This window comes from Schistocerca piceifrons, chromosome 1, assembly GCF_021461385.2.
Source record: "Schistocerca piceifrons isolate TAMUIC-IGC-003096 chromosome 1, iqSchPice1.1, whole genome shotgun sequence".
Lineage (NCBI taxonomy): Eukaryota > Metazoa > Arthropoda > Insecta > Orthoptera > Acrididae > Schistocerca > Schistocerca piceifrons.
In genome coordinates, this window is record NC_060138.1 from 627,781,424 (window position 1) to 627,805,590 (window position 24,167).

Genomic DNA, 24,167 nt, shown 5'->3' on the forward strand with positions numbered 1-24,167 from the left:
GAGGTAGACCTGTGAATAAAGCAGTTCTGCCCACGTAGCAGGTATCCGCGTGGTACTGCACGGATTGCGACGTGACAAATCATTGTCCTAGTGGTAGTAGGTTGCTCAACGAAGCATTTGCAGAAATCGGCATTGGTCCCACAGTGCACGGAGATCCGTAAGAGGTAACTGCACAGTCGATGAGGGAGGGAACATGTGGCGGGAACAAAAGCGTTTGATAGCCAGAGTGCTGGCCAGAGTGGCCAAGTGGTTCTAGGTGCTACAGTCTGGAACCATGACTGCTATGGTCGCAGGTTTGAATCCTGCCTCGGGCATGGATGTGTGTGATGTCCTTAGGGTAGTTAGGTTTAAGTAGTTGTAAGTTCTAGCGGACTGATGACCTCAGCAGTTAAGTCCCATAGTGCACAGAGCCATTTGAACCATTTGATAGCCGGAGTCATGCGCACTCCTAACCTCACTTATTGTTGCAGGCTCAAAAACGTCCAGCGAAATTGGCGGAATCATCAAGTGAGAGGTATTGTTTTGCAGTCCTGGCAGGTGTACATCGCCCGTAACACGATGCATGTCAATCATAAAATCCGGCATTAGGCGCTGGGTCGAAATCATTGTTCAAATGCTGTGTCAATGTAATACACGTGAAAATAACTGACGCGGAGGTCACGTACACAGTAAAACGGTGAAAACGGAAGACGTTACAACTCAGGGTCACCGGTGAGGAGGATTACCGCGTTGGTTGCGCCTATAATCACACCCATTTAGCAATAGTTCATTTATTAAACTTAACACATACAAGGATCGCAAAGAACTGAACTGAACATGGCGGAAAAGCCAAAGATAATGCTTAGAGTTCAAAGATGAATGCATATCGATGTTGGTGTCGATTTCATCGACGCCACAGGGTAAACCATCAACAAGCACAAAGATAGATGAGATCAAGCCAGTGTGACACATGCTTGTACATAGTTGGTGACTGTCTCTGAGATTAACATATGAGGAGAAGTGATCTCTCAAGAACAATGTTGTCAGCATTCAAAATGGTACTGGTGAACGGATGATTCATTCCTGATTTTTGTTGCAAAAAGCTGATTGACTGTAGTGAATGGAAACTCCTGGAAATCTCACTGCAACTTGTGACCATATCCAGTTTTGTGCAAAATATCATGACAGAAGATAATACATGGTGCTATCTGTGGATGGTACACAATCATCACAGTTACAGTAGACAGCTATCTGCACAGTATTTCATTTTACATACAATGATTTTTATGTCTTTAATTAAGTCAATTCCAAATGAATGTTACACTAAAACAGTTTCCAGAAGTTTTAAAATTATTGCATGAAGTGTGTTACAGTAAATGAACATTATTTTGAACATGAATAAAAATATAGTGTTTGTATCTCTCTCACATTCTATTAAGTAACTACATTACTCACCAATCATTATCTTCAGCTTAACAGCACATAGCATGAAGTCATCAAATGCAATTTTTCCATCTTTTGTGCCATATCGATGCATGAGCACATTAAGTATGTGGCTATTTAACTTATAACCTGCAGCATTCAATGCCTCACGCAGCCCAAATGTGCTCAGTGTTCCATTGCCCAGTCTGTCATGAGTTTTAAACACATGCTGCAAAAAAGAAACAAAAACTGCCCATTAAGAAAATTTTGATTGCTTTTTTTTTGACATTATATTCACCTTTCCTGCAAGACTACCTATATTCAACTAAGAAAGCAACATAACTACAGCAAAGATAACTATGTTTCATGGTAAAACTGTATTCTGGAAGTGAGAAAAATATTTTGAAATGAGGTGATAAGACTTGCTGATGGAAAAAAGACAGAATTGTATTTAATCTACTTTCACAGTGAGATGAATGGAATTATTTTCTGGGGTGACTCAGTCCAGTCCTGCAGAAATGGTGTGGTTCAGAAAAAAAAGTTGAAATATAGAAATGGTATCCCATTTAATAACAAAAAATAAAAATAATAAACCAGGACTTGGACTGTACTATATTTACCACTGACTAGAACATATTTCCTTAACCAATGGTCAAAACTGCTGCATTTATATCCAGCAGCCCCCTAACAGAACTGAACCAATCAGTGGAAAACTTCCTATTTCCATAATTAAATTATAAAGGTAGCTCAACAAACATGAAGAAACTTATTTGAATGTCAAACTCTTTCAATTATTTCTTCATCAATGCTACTAAATCTGTTGCAGATGTACCATGTTATCAGGATGAACCACATTTTGCTGATTAAGATGAGAAATAAAGCACATGTTGTGCTTCATTAAATGAAGTTTTACAATGTTAAAATATCTGCAAAGCAAGATAAAATTTTTATCATGACAAAAACTATACATATCTTATATTCCATAATTCAGAATGATGAACTGCTCCAACGAAGGGAGATGTTTGTTAAGAATATGTCAAAAAATTCAGAGATAAATTTATTATTCAGAACAGCAAACAGCTGAAAATTAGAAAAATTGTTTTCTCTCTCTGTCCTCACAAATTTAGTTAAAGTATAGTATTCAAAAAGATTACCTGAATCAGTTTTTTGTTAAAAAGGGACTTTATCACATTACAAAACATTTTTGTGAACCATTTCTTACTATGGGGCTGGTGCATAATTTATAGTAATTTTCCGTAAGCATAGTAAACACAACAGATACAAGAAACAGAGATTTTAGTCATCAATTACACATTCTCCTTTACTGTTTACAACAGTCTGCCAATACTGGGGTAACTTTTTGATTCCATGACTGTGGAAATCAAGTGGTTTCGAGGCAAAGAGCTCACTGGGTCATGTTCAGAGTGTGTTTTCATTCAGGAAGTAAGTTCCTTCAACGTTCAATAGAGAGCAGAAAAGGTGGGTGTGGAACAATCCAATTCCTGTATAGTGTTTTTTGTCAGTCTAGCAAAATGCAGGTGGGCTTTTTCATGGAGTAGCATCACTTCATGCAGTCTTTCTTGTTGATCTTAGATTATGTATGCAAACTGTCTCAGTTGTTGACAATAAATGTCAGCAATGGTGGTTACACCTTGGGAAGTAATTCATAGAACACCACACTGTCACTGTTCCACCAGATGTATAACATTATATTTTGTGGATGAGCACAGGTCTGTGTATGGTGAGTTGCTGCTTTGTTTGTGCTCAACCATCCCTTTTTCCCCCTTATTTTAGCATGAAGACACCGTTCATCATCACCAGGAATGGTACAGGATAGGAATGGTTGGTGTTGTTCACAAGCTAATTGTTGATGGGCAAGCAGAGATACAACCATGGCCACCCACTTATTTTTGTGACTTTGGCTTAGAGCATGTAGTACCCATAAAACAAATTTTTGAACCTTCCCCCATTGTATGCAGATGTCACATAATGGTGGAATGATCACAGTTCATCACATTTGTCAGTTCTCAAGTACAGTGATGTGGATCATTGTCGATTAATGTGTTTAAACTAGCTTCATCAAACACTGAAGGTCTTCCTGAACAAGGAGAGTCACTAATGATAATGATCCTCCTTAAAATGAGAAAACAATTTTCTTGCTACGCTCTGTCCAATGGCTTTATCCCCATACACAGTGCAAATATTTCAGGCTGACTTCACTGCTGTCACCTCTGTACTGAACTTAGACAGAAGAATATGTCAGAAATGTTTCCATTTCTCCACTTAGCACTTAATTTTCTAGCATCCAAAGCTCCACTCATTATCACCAAATGACAATATATGAACTAAAATAGTAACAGCGGACTACAAATCAAAAATGACAGTTGATAAATAAAGCCACACCAACTGAAATACCAACATGCTAAACAAAAATGCTATGAACTTATGCACCAAAGTAATAGTTTGTAAATCACAAATTTATGAGATAGAGAAGAGTATCCCACAGATCTCCTGGCCATAAAAGAAGCAAATGGAGAGTCCTTGTAATATGAAATTACCATATAACACCATGTGTAATTCAATTAAACATAGTGCCCCAAAAACAGCACCGACTTTCACCCTGATAATGATGGCATTAACTTCACAAGAAACCAAGTAATTGAGATCACACTGTACAGCCACCATCCACAGCTCAACTGTCAGTCACAACAGGCAGTGGATGAGCACCTGCTGTTGAGCTGCTGCTGCTGATTATGAGTTTAGGAGGCTAAACATATAAGGTACCACAGGGTGGATTCATACCTGAGCCAGTGTGCCTCCCGTCCCCAGAAGTGGGCACTTTCAAATGTTTGCCTATCCAGAGGATGATGTGAATTCACCACTCTGAGAGTGTTTACTGGTGGTGGGATGGACAAAAGTCACACTGAACTTACAAGTATACTGTCAGTGAACAAATATTCTTTCTGTACGTTGTTGTAGCATTCATCTGTGGGTGGCAATAAAGGCATACTGAGGACCTCATTTCATCAGCCCATGTAAATACTACTCATACCAAGGGTTAACCAACAGGCTGAATTGTAGTACTATGCTATTAAATGCTCTTTTATGCACTTTGCTTATACTGTGCCATAATCATTGAGTTGACAAACGTCATGGGATAGCTACTAATATCATGTCAGACCTCCTTTTGCTTGGTGTAGTGCAGCAACTCAGTGTGGCATGGACCCAACAATTTGTTGGAAGTCTCCTGCATAAATACTGAGCCATGCTGCCTCTTTAACTATCCATCATTGCAAAAGTGTTGCCAGAGCAGGATTTTGTGTATGAACTGATCTCTCAATTATGTCCCATATTTAAGACTTTGAGAAACATAAAACCATTGGGATGAGAAACACAGGAGCATCATACTGACCCTGATCATTCAGACAGACAGCTGTTGTGCAATGACTGCAGAATAAGTGATGGCAAGGTGGACGGGTGACAATAGTGAGGGAAGAAGAGTAGTCACAGTTCCTCCTAGAAGGACTATGCCACAAAAAAGATTGTATCCTTGACTGCCTGGTTCTAACAAACAGGTGAATAACAACACCTTAAATCCAGGCAGACTATCGCCATCAACTATAAAGAACAGATTCTGGAAGCTATGTTTAAATCTCCATTTGCTGGATGGCATTTACTGCTAACACAATAGGACAGACAACAGATACTTGCAGGGTGCAGAGCCCAACCAATATGATCATGAGCCCAGGAGAGGTGCTGCAGGTGTTCTCATGCTGTTAGCAAAGGCATTTATATAGGTAATCTGCAGACATAGCCCAGTAATGCCAAATTTACCACACTGTCCTAAAGGACACACTCGTTGAATGTCCCACATTGATTTCTATGGTAATTTCACGCACTGTTGCTTGTCTGTTAGCACTGACAGCTCTATGCAAATGCCACTGCCCTCAGTTGTTAAGTGGAGGTCGTTGGCCACTGTGTTGTCCATAGTGAGAGGTAATGCCTGAAATGTGGTATTCTCTGCATTCTCATGACACTGCGGACCTTGCAATATTGAAGTTCCTTATGATTTCCAAAATGGAATGTCCCATGCGTTTAGCTCCAACTACTAGTCTGCATTCATAATCTTTAATTCCTGGCACGCGGCCATAATCACATTGGCTACCTTTTCACATGTATCACATGAGTACAAATGAAAGCCCTGCCAATGCACCAACATTTTATACCTTGTGTACATGATACTACCACCACCTATGTATGTGCTTATGGCTTTCCAACGACTTTTATCACCTCATTGTATGTCTATCTGAGAAGCATCAAGTGACATTGTTTTAACACCTCAGTTTTCTTCCCCTTTCTTGTCCTACGGCATGTAGTTTTGCAGTAGTTCTCACATGAAAGTGACGTTTGCACTCCATAGGGAGGAGCTGCCTTTCTATGTGCTGACTGTGTTTTCGTTGTTTAGTGCTGCCAAGTGATCTGCTGTCCTGTGACCTATTTATGCACAATTTCAGCCTGATCTAGAACTTCTCTCATCCATGTATTTTTAAGCACAACAGATGAACCTGGAAGCAGCAGTTTTAACCAGACTGTTGTGCTCATAATATTCCCATTCATGCAAAGTCCACAGAATGTCAGAGAATGTGGGCATTATGGTCCTAATCTCAATTATCTCATGATCAGGATCTTCTTTCTTCTTATCTGGTGCACAGTACTCGCTAATGTCACTCCTACAAGTTCAAATGGCATTATGGCCAAGTACTATTTCATTCTCTGAGGTGATAAGGCTTCTGTCTCCCCAACATACATTGAAGGAAGTGGAAATTGTTACACCATGAACCTTCAGTACAGCATTTATCTAACATTCTGAAGAGGTTCATCCCTTAACAGGGATTAAATGTTTAAACTTTCATTACGTTTGGAACTAACTTCCATTGTAACCCACACAGGCACGAATACCCTCTTATATTCAATATGACATGAAAGTTTTCAGCCTCTGAATGTCATATTGAGACATTTATTGCCATGCCTGTGACAGATAAAAAGATTCTATGTTAGGTCATGAAGATTGCTGGCTGGAGGCTGCCATGAAAGTATATTATTGTGCAGAATAACTATTTATTCTCTTTATTTTGAAATTAATTCCAAACAGCTGTGTTTGTTCATTTATTATGATAGTTCTCAAAGCTCTGCTGGCTTCATCTACAGGTACATGCCATGAGAAACAAATTTCTGCCCGCCCACAAAGTATATATCTGCATAATTATATAACACTATTATGTATAGTTTCACCTTGCATGCCAACATCAACCAATATGTGTAGGTGAATGCTGATTATCATGGATAGTAACATGCAAAATATACGCATATACATGTGTCACCATATGTTTTCCCTCTGCATCCCAGACATGCTCTGTGGGTGAGAGATCAGCAGTCCAAGCAACCCAGTCAAGGACCCATACATTCTTCAAGGTGTTTGTGGTATGAAATGTGGTGTCTCCATTATTTTGCTGGAATATGCCATTTGGTACTCTGCTCATGAAGAGGATAATAAGGTTTATCATCCTCACCACACACTGGCAAGCATTCAGAGTCTCTTCAATAATTATGAAATTGTCCTGTTTTCATAATCAATAGGGAGTTGGAGGGGTATGTGTCTCAAGGATAGGTGCTTCCCGTGACCTTTCACCAGGTGGTCTACAGAAATGTTGTTGCTGATCTGACTACCACAAACAGAAGTATAACTCATTGCTAAACAAAACAGAATGCCACTTTATGTCCCAGATGACTCTGGCTCTGCACCCTGCAAGTATCTGTTGTCTGTCCTATTGTGTTAGCAGTAAATGCCATCCAGCAAATGGAGATTTAAACGTAGCTTCTAGAATCTGTTCTTGATAGTTGATGGCGATAGTCTGCCTGGATTTAAGGTGTTGTTATTCACCTGTTTGTTAGAACCAGTCAGTCAAGGATACAATCTTTTTTGTGGCATAGTCCTTCTAGGAGGAACTGTGACTACTCTTCTTCCCTCACTATTGTCACTCGTCCACCTTGCCATCACTTATTCTGCAGTCATTGCACAACAGCTGTCTGTCTGAGTGATCAGGGTCAGTATGATGCTCCTGTGTTTCTCATCCCAATGATTTTATGTCTCTCAAAGTCTTAAATATGGTGAATACCTGCAAAAATCCCCTGGGCTTGCTGTGTAGTGATAACCACCTGAAAATTTCCAGTAATTTTAGACACACTCAGCAGGTATAATGTACTCTCACCATTTTTCATCTGTAGGAACGACTATTTCTGTATTGAAAATGAGTTGTCATAAGGATGCTATTTTAAACAACATAACCATAGGCAAGCAAATTCTGGACAATGAAGTTAGTAGCATTCAGTCAATGTGATCATGGTGTAATGCCTTCTATTTCTGTTAGTGTGCTATGTCTTGCTCAACTGCTCATCAGTGTACTTCTGTCGCATGACAGTATTGTAAGTACCACAAGAAATTCCATGAATGTAAATTAGTGTTAAAAATCTTAGAGGTCAAAGTGATTCATTTCATGGCTATCAAAAAAATTGTGTGAAATGACTCCCACTTTTCAGTACATCAAAATGAGAATGAGTGAAAACTAAAAGATAGTAGCATGTTCAATATGTAGCACAATTTAATTAAGAAATAGAGAACACACACCTAAAAACCATAATAACAGGGTTCATAGACAAAATGCTCATTCTTATTGTTCATTTATATCAGAGCAGGAATTTTTTTTAAGATGGGATAACATAAACAGTACATATTTTGAACACAATGCTCTGTTATATTCATTTCACAGAATATATGTGATTTTGAATTTTTTGTCGCCAGATGTTTGAAACTTATATTGCCAGGATCTCACCACAGCAATGTATTTTTGAAAATAAGATTTTGATCACATAGCATTCATATTTGTTACTGAGAGTCAACTTATTGTTACATTTCAGAAGAAGGCTGCTAAGTGAAGACAGTGCTATTGTAAGGACTGATTGTGATTTTATTTGTTGATATTCCACAGAGAAACTCAGTGAAACTACACTAATGCTGAATACAGGATCATAAAAATTTACATACTCTCCAGAGCCTAATGTCTTTCCACAGTGATATGAATTCTTCATAACCAAGCCTTCCAGATTTATCTGTATCTTTCATGGCAACCATACTTCGACAGATCTCTTTGGAAAAACCATTTTTATCTGGAACAAGAAAATGATTAACTTTGAGAAACAAATGTCTACATTCTTATGTCTCAAACAATGACAGTTTATCACCTTATTTGTAGGCACCATATTTTGCTCTCTCTCTCTTTACCCTCTGGAAAAGTAATTTCAATGAAAGTATGATTCTGTCAACACATGCCATTTTCATTCACCACTGATGTTAGAATTTTAGTGGATTTTTGTTAAAATTTGGCTTACATCTGCCATGAAACAATTTGTACCTTTCCCATTCACAAACTGTAATTGAACTGCAAGCATTGCACATGTAGGAAGTCACAAATATTTTAATTCATTCAGTTAGTACCACAGCAGTATATCTATAAAAGTCTTTCAAATTAGAAGTATAGCATTTCAGTTTGAATTAAACTACAGTTATCCTTAGGCAAAAACAATTTCAATTTACCATTTGTGTCAAATTAAATGTTTGTGCTGGACCAGAACTTAACTACAGATACTTCGATGTTGAGGCACCTTAGCATGTCTCACTGACCAATTCAAAGCATTGTTCCATTTGAACAGAGTTTTATAATTTTTCACAAATGATCAACACAATTTATGATTTACCAAGAGTAAATATATTTTACTTTTTTACATCACCACACATGCATGCAAATTCTTGGAGTAAAGCAGTTTGACTCTGGAAAATGGATTCCCACTTACCTTAAAATTGTTGACATGACTAATCAACACTGCTATTTTAATGACTGATACAGGATTTGAGCTTCCTAAGAGGAATGTTCAGAAACTAAGTGTCCTGCAACCAAAACAGGCTGTGTTTTAATGTTTTTTTTTCTGAGATTTGGTAACCCTGAGGGGTAGAGGGGGATTCAATCACCAGAGTGAGCATCGCAGGAACACAGTACTACATAAACTAACATTGTATCAAGTGTCCAGTTGCGTGAAAGATGTCAGCAAGAAATTCCACCAAGTGCAAGCCACATACTGTGCTCTGCTTCATACTCGTGGGAGGAACAACACCTACTGAAATTTTTTTGTCAAAACAGCTTATGGTGAAGGTGTTGTGAACAGAACATATGTGTTTAAGTGATGTAGTGAGTTTAGTAGAGGTAGAACAAATGTTCAAGATGAGCAGCGGAGTGGGAGACCTTCCATTTTGAATGATGAGTTAGCGCAAAAAATGAAGGATATTGTTCATGAAGACTGCCGAATGACAGTGAATGAAATTTTTGAGATGTTTCCACAACATTCTAGAACTCTCTTATGTGAGACACTCTGTGTCCCAAAACAGCTGACACAGCAGCACAAGAAAAATCGGGTCATTAGCACCTGCGAGTTTCTTGAGAAATTTGAATTGGAAGGTGAAGACGACTTTCTGAGCTCTGCTGTGACTGGGCACTGCTGGATTTTTCAAGGCCTGTTCAGACAGTGTTTGTTTGTTGTGACTGGAGATGAAATAAGTATGGCTCATTAGACGCCTGAGACAGAAAGACAGTCATCACAGTGGTGTCACACCAACTCCCCACCTGCCAAAAAATTCAAAACTACAATTTTGAGCAAAAAAATCATGGTCTCAGTGTTTTGGGACTGAAAAGGCATCATTTTGATCAAACAGTTGCCTCAGTGGGGGACCAACAATGCGCAGCAGTATTGTGAGATCTTAAAAAAACCTGAAAAGTAGGATTCAAAACAAAAAGAGGGGAATGCTGACAAGACAAGTGTACTTGTTGCATGACAATGCCATACTCACACAGCCTTAGCCACAGACATGCTCTTGGATTCATTTGGTTGGGATGTTTTGAATCACCCCCATAATCCCCAAACTTGCTGCCTTCAGATTGTCATCTTTTCACCTCCTTGAAGTTACACATGAGTGGAACTAAATTTACAACTGATGAGTGGATGCAAAAACTGGTTCTGAAGTGGGGAAGTGGGAGGGGGGGGGGGGGGGTGAGGAGCTTGCAGGTGACTTCTTTGAGGAGGGTATAAAGAAGCTTGTGCCACAGCTCACCACATGCATTGGATAGGGTAGTGATTATGAGGAAAAATAGTCAACAAGTGTATGAACATTATACTGTATTTTTTTTCAAATGCACTTTTTATAAAAAAAAAATTATAAATCTACTACACTTAATTTCTAAAAATTCAGTAGATCAGATTTCAGAAAAACTAGAATATATATCTTCCATATCAATGGGAAAACTTAATTGAGAAAACTGTTAAATCACTAAGAAGCATACATGCTGGCGTATATTTTGCCAAATGAACTGTGTGTGGTACTGCAATCCAGTTTCTTCTAAGAAACATTGTGACAAATGTTTTTTGAGCATCTCACTGATTACGAACAGGCACAGAAAAAAAGGGCTGATTAGTACTTTCTCAAACTATTTTCTATGCTCAGTGAAGTATTTTCCATTAATAATTAATATACATGGTCTATCGAAAAGAATCATCCAATTTAAAAAGAAATCAGAATCATTATATTATTTGAGATATGTGTGTGAACAATGTACTGTTGGAAAGAGCGAACTCTTGAGTTTTACATGGTTCCCTCTAGACAGCAGCAGTGTGTGCCAACTTGAGTTCTAGTAAAAATGGTTTCAGGACAACAGAAAGCATTTTGTGTTCTATGTTTTGTGCAGTGTGGGTCAGTAATAACTGTACAGCATGACTTTTGTACTAGGTATGGTATGGATCCTCCTACAGCACAGAGCATTAGATGATGGCATGAACAATTCTGAGAAACAGGTTGCTTGTGTAAAGGCAAATTGCCAGGCCATTCCTGAGTGTCTGACACAGATGTTGAATGTATCTGCCATAGTTTCACAAGGAGTCCACAGAAATCCATTTGCCTCACAGCTTGACAGCTCAACATGCCCCTGATGACCATCAGGTGTGTGTCGTGTTGAAGTTTACACATGAAACCATACAAAATTCAGCTACTACAAGATCTTCAGGAAGGTGACAAACAACAACATGTGGAGTTCTGTAATTTCGTGCTGGGGAAGATGGAGGATGACAGTTTTCTTCCATTCTTATTGTTTTGTGACGAGGCAACATTCCATTTAAATTGAAAGGTGAACCATCATATTGTGAGAATATGGGGTATGGAACAACCACATGAAATTGTACAACATGAGGGGGACTCTTCAACATTTAATGTGTTTTGTGCCTTTACACAGGAAAAGGTATATGGTCCATTTTTCTTTTCCAAGAACACTGTTACAGGAAATATCTTGATATGCTTGAGAACTTTCTTTTCCCACAGTTGGAGACTGATTCGAATGACTTCATTTACCAACAGAATGGGGCACCACCAAACTGGCATCTGGAAGTGCTGGAATTTTTAAAATGAGAGGACTACTGAATGATGGATTGGTCGCTGTGGACCAAATGATTCAGCCTTACATTACTGGCCTCAAAGGTCATCAGACCTGACTATATGTGATTATTTCTTGTGGGGGTTTATAAAAGACTGTTTATGTATTTCCATTACCAACAACAATGAATGGACTGAGACATCGCATAACAACAGCTGTGGAATCTGTAACTCAAGACATGCTCGCTGCAGTGTGAGAACAATTTGAACACTGTGTTGACATATGCCGAGCATCTCAAGGGGGCATATTCATACACCTATGAAAAGGTATGAAAAAAGCTTTTTGGGTTTCCCATTTATCAAAAAACAAAATTCATTGTATATGTTTATTAGTTTCAGAAATATAGATGTGCCAAATCAGATGATTCTTTTTGATACCACCTATATTAGCCTTTATTTTTCTTTGCTTCTGGTACTCTAATTTCAAATAATTTTTCTCTACCTATGCTCACTATGAGTAGGTAACAGTATGATAAAAACTGGAGAATTAGATTTCTAACACTGGACAATCTGTCTCACTATATACATATTTTTTTTGTTACTTCATTGTATGATATAAACATAAGTACCATACAGTCTGACAATTTGCTTACCATCTGAATCTGTTACTGATGTATCACAACACAACACCCCACAAAGGCGAGTACAAACAGAGGTTGAATGATCTCCTGAGTTTGTGCTACCACTAGGCAAATCTATTAACAATAAAAGTCAGTAAGTTTAAGCATATATACACACACACACACACACACACACACACACACACACACACACACACACACACACACACACACACTCAAGTGTTAAACAGGCTGTAATAGCATACATTAGGAAAGGACACTTCGGTATATAAAATGATAATGCAGCAAGCAGTAACATTATGAGTTAGTAAAATAAATATTTACATAAGGATTTTTGTTTGCTTGTGCTAGAATCTTTATATTCTGCTCAAGTGATGTGAAATATATACATGCAAATGAAAAGAAATTAATATCTTTATTTCCACTCCCTAGAGACACATCTATGTGGTATCTATGAGATGCAACTCATATAATGTAATCTAACAACAAACAATAACTATTGACCAGGCTGAGGAAGCACTGAGCAATAGGTAGGCTCACAAACAAGAGTTAAATGTAAAGGTGTGGGTGGAAGGAGAAAGTAGATCTCTCTCTCTCTCTCTCTCTCTCTCTCTCTCTCTCTCTCTCTCTCTCTCTCTCTCTCCTCTCTCACACACACACACACACACACACACAAACACACACACACACACACACACACACACAAAGTTATATATAATGTCAAAATTTATTTTAACAGCACAATAAATTCATTCTATTTGATCTTGCTTTAGCAGCAGCAGCAGCAGTTGTTGCATATTCATGCTTCAAGTCTGTTGTAAACATAGTTTAAGAATTCTGTCACTGAATAGAAGCAGTGATCTAATAAGAATGCCCTCAGGGATTTATGAAACAGTGAAAATGAAGAAATAATTTTTATTTTTTGTGGCACACCACTGTGCATTTGTATTGCACTATTTGTACTGGAGGTTTTAAAGGCTGTTGTCCTTACTGTGGCCAAGAGCAAAGTAGATCACCCTCTGGCACAACATGCAACTGAGCATAACATGCTTGATCTTAATGGCTGCTTCACTACCTAAGCCACATGGAAGCTTAGATTACAGGCAAATGGTTGGAAGTGTTGGTCAATGAGGGCCGAAATTCTTTCAGAGGGGGCACAATAACCAGCCACAGTGGGGCGTCCAGGATTGTTGGGTTTGTGGATTTTCGGAATTGTAGTCATGTGGGTGAAGAGGGAAATGGAGTCAGGGGAGAGGTCCTGGGAAAGGCCTAAGAACTTAAGTCGGGATTGGAGGTTGTGTTGGACTTCTGGGAAGGTATCACTCTGGCAGAGTTTATAGGTGGAGGAATCAGACAATTGATGGAGGCCATCTGTCAGGTAGTCACCGCAATTCATGAAAACAGTGGTGGAACCTTAGACTGCAGGTAGGATGATTACATAAGTATTTGTCTTGAGATTGTGTATGGCTAATCTTTCTTCTGCTGGAAGCTTGCTATTCTGAGGAAGGGACCTGAGGAAGGATGGTGATGCTAAGTTGGAGGTAATGAATTTCTTGAAGGTGACCAGTGGGTGGTTAGTTAGGATTGGGGGGGGGGGGGGGGGGGGAGGGGAGAATCAATGATGGACAGTGGTATTCAATTGCTGGAATGGGGAGAAGGAGAGTAGGTCTTTGACAAGTCCAGCATGGTGAAATTTGGGTGTATGGCTAAAGGTCAGGCCTTTGGATAGAACTGAAACTTCTGTGGAGCTGAGAGTTTTGGTGGATGTGGTACGTTGAGAAGCTCAGCTAGGTAGGGTTTAGGTGCTATGAGGGGTGGACAAGGACGAACACTGTGGGTAGGATAGGGCTTGGATAGTGGTGACCTGAGGTGGCAGCAGGATTCTAGCAGGTTGGATAAATTATAGGGGTGGCATCTGGAATGCAGCTCTAGGTGCTGTAGAACAATGGACTCAATTTCAGAGATGTGATGAATAGAGCAGGGATTGCACAGCAGCAGAATCTTGCCGAGGGAGCAGAAATGGTTACGGGATTCCTGTGCCGTGGAGATGTGATTCTGTAGTATCAGGTTTTTGAGGACCAGGGACTGGCAGAATCTGAAAAGGTGAAGGTCATTGTGAAAGGAGGGGTGTGATCTGGAGGAAGCAATTTTTATGGTTAGGCCATTTGGAGGGATTCCATGGTTTAGACAGCATCTGAGAAATAGAATGTCAGGCTGGGTTTTAGCCAGGGAAAGGGATACTTTTTTTGAACTGGCGGAGAAAGATGGACCAGCGGTCCATTGTGGCAGAAATGGTGCAAAGGAAATGAGAATGGGTCCATGTGCTATGTTACACTGTCTCACTCATTGTTTATAAACCGAGCGAGGTGGTGCAGTGGTAGCACACTGGACTCGCATTCGGGAGGACAACAGTTCAATCTCGCGTCCGGCCATCCTGATTTAGGTTTTCTGTAATTTCCCTAAATCGCTCCAGGCAAATGCTGAGATGGTTCCTTTGAAAGGGCATGGCCGACTTCCTTCCCCATCCTTCCCTAATCCGAAGAGACCGAAGACCTCGCTGTTTCGTCTCTTCCCCCAAACAATCCAAAATCCATTGTTTATAAGAAGGATTTGTAATAATGTTCATCATTTTCATGTGAGTTCACTGAGAGTTATTCTTTAGGTGAACTATGTCTGGATAATAGATGCACAAATACTTCAGCTCACACGAGCAAAGTTGTAACTATAGTTAATTTTCAGTATAAAGCTTCAAGCTTGTGTACATAATTAGTTGCCTGTCCAATCACTAGTCAAAGCTGCATGTAGTCAGTAGAGATTTGACACCAGATTCAGGATTCTGCGTGCATACATACCAAATATTAAATATAACAAGGTTCTGTCACTGTTCCATGGCTCTTGATAAGTGGTACATTTGTATTAATATATTTTTGTACATTGGCAGTGGTGCTTTGACTTGGAGCTCTTTGGCTTTCTGTGAGAATGCACTACTTCTGCTGGTCGGTGAGAAGACACTGCCCAAACATGAAAGGAAGAGAAGGGGTTGGACAGCACTGAGGGGACCAGTCTGCTGTGTCAGGGGCCCGTTCACGTCGGATAACCCCGCACACTGTAGGCCGCTCTCTTCAACCCACGCTCTCTTGCGCCGCGCATTGCACTCCGCGCAGATAGGTCGTAGGGACACCCCTCTTCTGTAGGAACAAGGTACACAGCGCTTTCGCTAAAAAGCATTATTGTCGCTCCTTAAAAAGAGCAAAATTGTCGTGTTCCATCCTTCCCTATCCAAATAAATAATTACTCCTGAAACAGCGAAGATGTCCGATCTTTCCTGTGCTTCCCCACCACTCACCCGCAGCAAAGCTGCAGCACAAGAGGCGGTAATGCCGGCTACTCCCGCCATCATTTCCGTCCCACTGTCCACCTTCCAGGAGCAGGTTGCCCTGAAGGACCAGCAGATCGCGGAACAGCTGGAGCTGATCGCAGAGCTGATGGGCAGCGAAAACACACGAACAGAAACACCCACACCACACACACAGGCACCTGCTGAACAACAGAAGGACATGCCCCCTATTTCACCTCTGGCGGCCCAGGCACCGACGGAACCGGATCCAGAGCCGACAGAGGACACAACAAACACAGATGAAGACGGGCCGTGGCAGCAGGTCGGCCCAAGGTGCAAACAGCAGCCAACTACGCAAACAAGTGAGCCCACAAACTCACGAGGCAACGGCCGAGCGCTGCTGCCAACACCATCCACGCCGCGAACAAACAATAACAACACAGGGACCAACACAAACAACCCTGCGACTGCAGCAACCACAAACATACACGCAGCTACGCAGAACACAAACAACACCGCGACTGGCTTCCCACCGGTCATCATTCACAACTATGGAGACCTAAGTCTCCTAAACAAAGAATTTAACAATAAGCACAGCCCCACAACATACTACTCTAAGCTCACCGGGGAACACGCCGCACTGTACGTGGCGAACAAGGCAGACTACACGAATCTACTGGACTTTCTCAAAGAAAGGAAGGTAGAACACTTCACGTACAGGACAGTCTTGGAAAAAACACAACAGTACGTGATTAAGGGGATAGACTCACAAACCCCGACCGACACGGTACACAACGAACTCTCTGCTCTCGGGTGGGAGTGCATTCGGGTAAACCGGATGTCAGAGTTCGGCACAGCGAGACCGTCACATAACTACATGGCGGAGCTGGCCGACACGGCCAAATCCCGCGACCTGCTGAAGTTAAAATTATTTCTTCACATGGTCGTTAATGTAGAGGTGTACAACACGCCGCGCACCCCCCAACAATGCCACAACTGCCAGCGCTATGCGCACGCGGGTATCAGATGCGGTCTCGCACCCCGCTGCCGCATTTGCGCTGGCGGTCACACAACCCAACGCTGCAAACTCCCCAATACAGCACCTCGCAAATGCGCCAACTGTGGTGCTGCCCATCCGGCAAACTACAGAGGGTGCATTGCATACAAAGCAGCTCTGAGACGCAAAATCGCGAAACATGCGAAACCAACCTCCATCACAGTTCCAAAACCGCCCCCGCGCCCAGTAAGAAGTGGAATATCCTTCGCTGGAGCGGTCGCTGGCAGCCCCAGCAGCGCGGGACGGTCAGAGGAGCCCCAGAGCTCAGAACACGCTCAGCAAACACCCCCAGCAACAGACACACAACAGACAAGCACAACAAATGACACCACTCCCGCACCGGGCACACCACACGAAACAAGCAACAACACCACCCTACCCCCTGAGATCGCGAACTGCAGCCCACCACAGGCTACAGAAAACGCACCCACACAGGGACAACCACAGCGCCAGAGGAGGAGGAGAAGGAGAAACAGCCGCAGCACGAGGAACACGACCGCACCACAACAGGTACACAGTCAACAGAACACCAACACCCACGAACACATCCCGGACACCAACTCAACAACCCACATAACACACCCACTCACCTCAGAAAATACACAGGCGCCCACAACTGCCACACGAACAACCGACTCGCAGGCCAGCCCTCACCAAACGCCAACACTGGAACAAGCGGCCGCTAACACGACCAACAACTCCCAGGCCGACATGACCAACATCACAACAACATTCCAGAGAATAATGGAAACATTATTCCCCAGACGCACGACCACCGAAATAGTCACGAAGATTATGGGGTGTGTCTCACAACTCTTCATGCAGTTCATGTCGGGTACGCTCAACTGGACTAGCTTCCAAGCCACTATCACACCGCTCTTTACACTACTACATGGATAATACACCACACCAGCCCCGAAACGCAGACTTAAACACAATCACACAGATCCTGTTTTGGAATGCCAACGGGATCGCAAACAAAAAAGCCGAGATGGCCGCATTCATGGAGCGAAAGGGTATCGGAATCGCTCTTGTGAACGAAACACTGCTTACACCTCGTAAACAACTAAACCTCCCAGGTTATTGCGTCTATCGTACCGACCGAGCGGATGGCAGGAGGGGAGGCGGCACAGCAATCATTATACACAGAGACATAGACCACACGAACATCGAGCTCCCAGCACTTGAAAGACTAGAGGCTACGGCCGTTAGGGTCAAGTTCAACGGAGCCAACACCACACTGGTATCGCTATACAATCCTCCTAAAAACATAGTAACACGCGATATCAGCACAGTACTCAACATGGCACCGTGGGTAATAGCCGCTGGAGACCTCAACGCAAAACACCCCGATTGGAACTCACGAATACGAACCTCCAACGGCAAGAAACTGTACGAACACGCACTAGGCCGAAACTACATTATACTTGGGCCGGACGTTCCCACGTTCGTGCCTACACAGGCCCGACATAGGCCAGACGTGTTAGACATAGCCCTCATAAAGGGCATCACATGCACACTCAACCTAACGGTTGAAAACCATCTGGACTCAGACCACATGCCTGTAATACTGCACATGGAAGAGACACTGCAGGACATCGAACCACGCAGGATGCTTAACTACAAGCGTGCGAACTGGACACTGTTCAAGGAAACGCTTGATAGTCACATTCCTGACACCCACGAAATTAACAACACACAGCAAATCGATGAGGCTGTGGAGGCTCTCACAACTGCCGTCCAAGACGCAATGACTGACACCATTCCATTTACAACACCAAGACAACACTCGACGGCCCTGCCCCAGGAAATCCTGGGCCTTATCTCAATGAGGAACCGCCTCAGGAGATACTGGCAGCGTACCAGGCGCCCGTTCTATAAACTGCACGTCAACAGACTCCAGGGCATAATACGGAATAAAATCCAAACATTCAGAAACGAACAATGGGGACAGAAACTCGCTCGGCTGGATACCACATGTCCTGGCGTGTGGCAGCTGGCCAGACACTTCACCAGGGAGAAACATTACATTCCCACGTTACAAGGACCAGACGGCCCAGCCTACTTCGCGACGGAGAAGGCAGAGCTTATGGCCACAACACTTGCAGCGTCCTTCATGCCGAATCTGGTTCCTTCAGACCCAGCATTCACACTTGAAACGGACCAGGAGGTTACACGACTTGTAGCCCAGCCCTCGCGCGACGAAATCAGACGTGCTAGCACAAATGAAGTCACATGGGCTATCAAGCACACCAACGCTAGAAAAGCCCCTGGGCCTGATGGCATTCAAAACCGTGTCCTCCAGGAGTTCACGGATAAAGCCGTAGAATACCTCACACACCTAACGAATGCCATCCTGACACACCAACACTTCCCTGACTTTTGGAAGGCGGCCAAGGTCCTGATGTTCAGGAAGCCAGGGAAAGACCACTCCCTCCCACAAAATTACCGACCCATCAGTCTGCTGTGCTCGCGCAGCAAGATTGTTGAGAAGGTAATACTAAAACGTATCACTAGGCATTGCATCGCCAACGACACCCTAAGACCGGAGCAATTCGGCTTTAGGAATCACCACTCGACAACACAACAACTCCTCCGCGTAATCGAACATATAACACACGGCTACAACATGAACAAAGCCACAGGGGCCGTGTTCCTAGACATCGAAAAGGCTTTCGATCGTCTCTGGCACAACGGACTCATACGCAAACTAAGCGAAGCTGGTTTCCCAGATGGACTCGTACGTCTCATACACTCATATCTCACGAACAGATGTTTCAACACTAACGTGCAGGATAAACAATCAACACGACACGGTATCCAAGCTGGAGTACCCCAAGGAAGCATTCTGGGGCCCATCTTGTTTAACCTGTACATTAATGACTACCCAGCGACACGAAACACGACGTTAGCCGTCTACGCGGATGACACAGCCATCCTCGCGCAAGACTGGAAACCGTCGAACATCAACTCACGAATACAGACAGCACTCAGAACAGCTGAGCCTTGGCTGGAGCGATGGCGTATTAAAGTAAACGTCGACAAGTGCGAAGCAGTTCTGTTCACACGCAGACCGAAACTACTGCCCAAACACCAACACTGTAGACCGATAACACTACATACACGCCCAATACGTTTCCAAGAGAAAGTCAGATACCTTGGTGTCTGGCTGGACCGGAAACTTACATGGGGGGACCACATCGAATACGTTGCCAACCGAGCGCACGCGAGGCTCAAACAGCTCTACCCAATGCTCAACAGGGAAAGCACACTGAATAGGAGGGTGTCGAGGTCCTTATACACGACATTGATTAGACCTCTGATGACGTACGCAGCTCCCGTCTGGGGATATGCAGCTCCCACACGACTGCGCCGCCTGCAGATCATACAGAACAAAGTGCTACGAATCATTAGCAATGCTCCACGCTACACACGCACCGCGGATCTTCACCATGAATACCACCTTGATACCCTCAAGGAAGTATTCAAGAAACACGCCACACGACTATACAGGAACTCGAGACACTCGAACAATCCTTTCATCCTCACTCTGGGAAACTACGATCACAACCACAGGTGGAAACACAAGCGACCAAAGACACTGCTAGCTAGGGCATAACCACCTATGGTAAACTAACATACGCAAACAGCGACAAACGTCGGTAAGCCCCTGCATATCAGCAATACCGACTGGCAACTACCAGCTGCTATTAGAGCCGACCAACAGGCCACAGCAGGGACACCGACGAGCTCGCCCACAGACGCACGAACAATCTCCCAACACTCCCTCACACTGTGCCTCCGGTATATGACCTATCGGACACAAGACCGATAACAAACATAACTGTTGCAGGTTGCAGGACGCTGAACGAGGACTCTGTACCAGCACCCAGCGCCAGCCGCCGAGCAGCACAAACGCACAACGTCAAGGTATCGACATGCATGGTACCCACCACTAACAAAGCCTATCCTTGCACAACCTATCGCAGGCAGCAAGACAACCGCTACTGCTCTTGCCGCCCGACCTAACTTTCGCAGAGGTTTTTTTCCCTTGGCTCTTGCCTTGGCACTTTTTTTCCTCTGCCCTTCAAACCGCTACCCTTCGTCAGATTTCGACCAATCTATCTCCAGATGAGCGCGTATTAATGGTTAATCCTAACCAGACGTACGCAAACATCGCAGTACCCACATCCTGCGACACCTCACTTTAGTGAATACTAACCCTTATGCAGAGATGGCAGTAGACCTTTTGTGTTGGCCATCATGCCGGTGTGGGCGTGGAGGGGCTCCACCTCTTATTAAAAGTCCATCTTCATTACTGTTGTGGCACACTGAATATGGTGGATCCAGGTTTTCATTTTAACGTAAGAGTACTTCAACAAGGTTTACCTACCATGAGGCTGTAAGACAGTTATCACCATCTTTTAACAGTAATTAATGGTGAGCCCTTGACTACTGTAATGGGTAACAACACTAAAGGTCATTGAGTTTGGCAGCCCTCGTGGTTGTTCCAGTGCCCCATCGCTATTGTTTAATTTTATTTCTTTAAGGGAGTGTCATTGCTAACTTGGTGTGCTTTAGGTGATCTACCTGTGTTAAGTTATTGCACCATCAGAGTGGTATTTTGCCATAAATGGTGTCCACTTTAAACCACCCTAGCTGGCAATTGCTTGAAGATGTGTTGTTTGATAAAAAGTCTTATAATAACTGATTATTTTTGCTAAATAATTTGTAATTGGTTTTAATGGTGCTTGTATGTGTTATAACATTGTCGTTTTCTGGTTTAGAGCTCTAAAACCTAACTGCTTAGCAGGATGGCTAGCTGGGACCAACATGGAATGTGAAACACAATCTTCTGGGGCAAGACTGTCAATTAGTGCCTGAGAATTTTGGCAATTTAAGCTATGTCACTGGATGCCCGTTGGAATTACGTTCACCCTTGAGGCTTTTAAATGAGTTTTTTTAATGATAAATTATTCTGAAACATTATGGGTACCTTAAAAAAATCTGTGTTAATGCTCAGCAGCACCTTTGAATGTTGTTAATGTTTAATGTAATTATTGGTGCTTGTTCACTTTTTAATTTAATCCTTAGCACCCTTAAATTATTTTATAAGTTTTTCACTTATTGTAGGTGGCACTATTAATTTATGCTTTGATATCTTATATAACTGTAGTATGAACCTCTGACTTAAAGAGTGAATGTGTCAAGGATACCAGTATGTGTCTTGTGTAACTTGTTAAATTTATCATTTTTCTGTTGAGTCTGGGCTCACTTGTTTACCACATCCAGAACACCACTTCCCATACCACTTCAATAAATGTTTTTAAGTACTTGTTCTGCCAAATCAACCATCTGGAAAGATTCAATAACAATAAAATAATTATTATTTATAAGAGGAGAAGTGTTGAGCAGCAGACATGCATTTATATTGATTTTCCAAGGGGTTAGTAGTGGGACATAGATGAAGCAAGAAGAGAGGAGAAAGGGATCAGAAAATACTCCTAAAGGTGTGGTAGAAGAAGGTGGAAAACACATTCCACTCACTGACTACAGTGAACCTTCCCACATCAAAAAAACAAACCATTTCCTCCATAGTTTGTGCAGATGAAGCAAGAAGAGAGGAGAAAGGGATCAGAAAAGACTCCTAAAGGTGTGGTAGAAGAAGGTGGACAACACGTTCCACTCACTGACTACAGTGAACCAACCTACATCAAAAAAAACAAACCATTTACTCCATAGTTTGTGCAGCTTTATGACTTGAAATGTTGCCTGTCACTGGACGTGTCACCTATCCCAACGGATTCCAAACCAACAAACTCGTTCCTAGTTGCCATGACCAAATATAGCCTCACCCACCATTACTTCTCCTTTGAAGGCATTACCTACAAACAAATCCAGGATACAGCTTTGGGCACCCACATGGTGCCATCCTATGCCAACCTATACATGAGCCATCTAGAGGAATTGTTCCTCAAAACCCACAATTCTAAACCCCTCACCTGGTTCAGATTCATTGATGACATCATTGCTATCTGGATCAAAGGTGAGGACACCCTATCCACATTCCTCCAGAACCTCAACAACTTCTCCCCCCATTTGCTTCACCTGGTCCTACTCAATCCAACAAGCCACCTTCCTAGATGTTGATCTCCAACTCAAAGATGGCTACATCCATACCTTCATCCATATCAAACCTACTAACCACCAGCAATACCTCCACTTTGACAGCTGCCACCCACTCCATACCAAGAAGTCCCTTCCATACAACCCAGCCACTCGTGGTCATCACATCTGCAGCGACAAGCAGACCCTCTCGAAATATACTGGGGGTCTCACTGAAGCCTTCACTGACCATAACTATCCTCCCAATCTTGTACTAAAACAAATCTCCCGTGCCGTATCTTTCCAGTCTCCCACCACTTCCCAAAGTCCACCATTCCGCCACAGAGGAGCATTCCCCTCATAACTCAGTACCACCCAGGCCTGGAGCAACTGAATTACATTCTCCTCCAGGGTTTCGATTACCTCTCATCATGCCCAGAAACGAGAAATGTCCTGCCCAGTATCCTTTCCACCCCTCCCAAAGAGGTATTCCACTGTCCACAAAACCTACACAATATACTCATTTATCCTTACACAACCCCTGCTCCCAATCCCACACCTCATGGCTCATACCCCTGTAATAGACCTAGATGCAAGACCTGTCCCATATATCCTCCTACCACTACCTACTCTAGTCCAGTCACTAACATCACCTATCCCATCACAGGCAGGGCTACCTGTGAAAACCAACCATGTGTTCTACAAGCTAAGCTCAACCACTGAGCTGCATTCTATGTAGGCATGACAACCAACAAGCTGTCTGTCTACATGAGTGGCTACCGACAAACTGTGGACAAGAAACAAGTGGACCACCCTGTTGCTGCACACGCTGCCAAACATGATATCCTTCATTTCAATGACTGCTTCACAGCCTGTGCCATATGGATCCTTCCCACCAACACCAGCTTTTCTGAATTGTGCAGGTGGGTACTCTCCCTACAGTACATCCTACGTTCCTGTAGCCCTCCAGGCCTCAACATTCATTTGTTACTGTCCTCATCCATCCAGCCCCTTCCCCGTTCCCATTCTAGCACTACACAGCCGTCATTCCACCACCACACCATCTTTTTATTTCTCTGCTTTTCCGCTACTTCCCCACCC

General features: G+C 42.7%; 1 protein-coding gene across 1 annotated transcript in view; it reads right to left on the minus strand.

Annotated features, from left to right (window-relative positions):
* LOC124788204 (calpain-A-like) overlaps positions 1–24,167 on the minus strand; it is a 241,550-nt gene that overhangs the window by 13,987 nt on the left and 203,396 nt on the right. The window contains exons 13-14 of the mRNA XM_047255384.1: positions 8,504–8,625; positions 1,435–1,630 (exon numbers count right to left, since the gene is read on the minus strand). Coding sequence (XP_047111340.1) covers positions 1,435–1,630; positions 8,504–8,625 — 318 coding nt within the window. The remainder of the gene's footprint in view (positions 1–1,434; positions 1,631–8,503; positions 8,626–24,167) is intronic.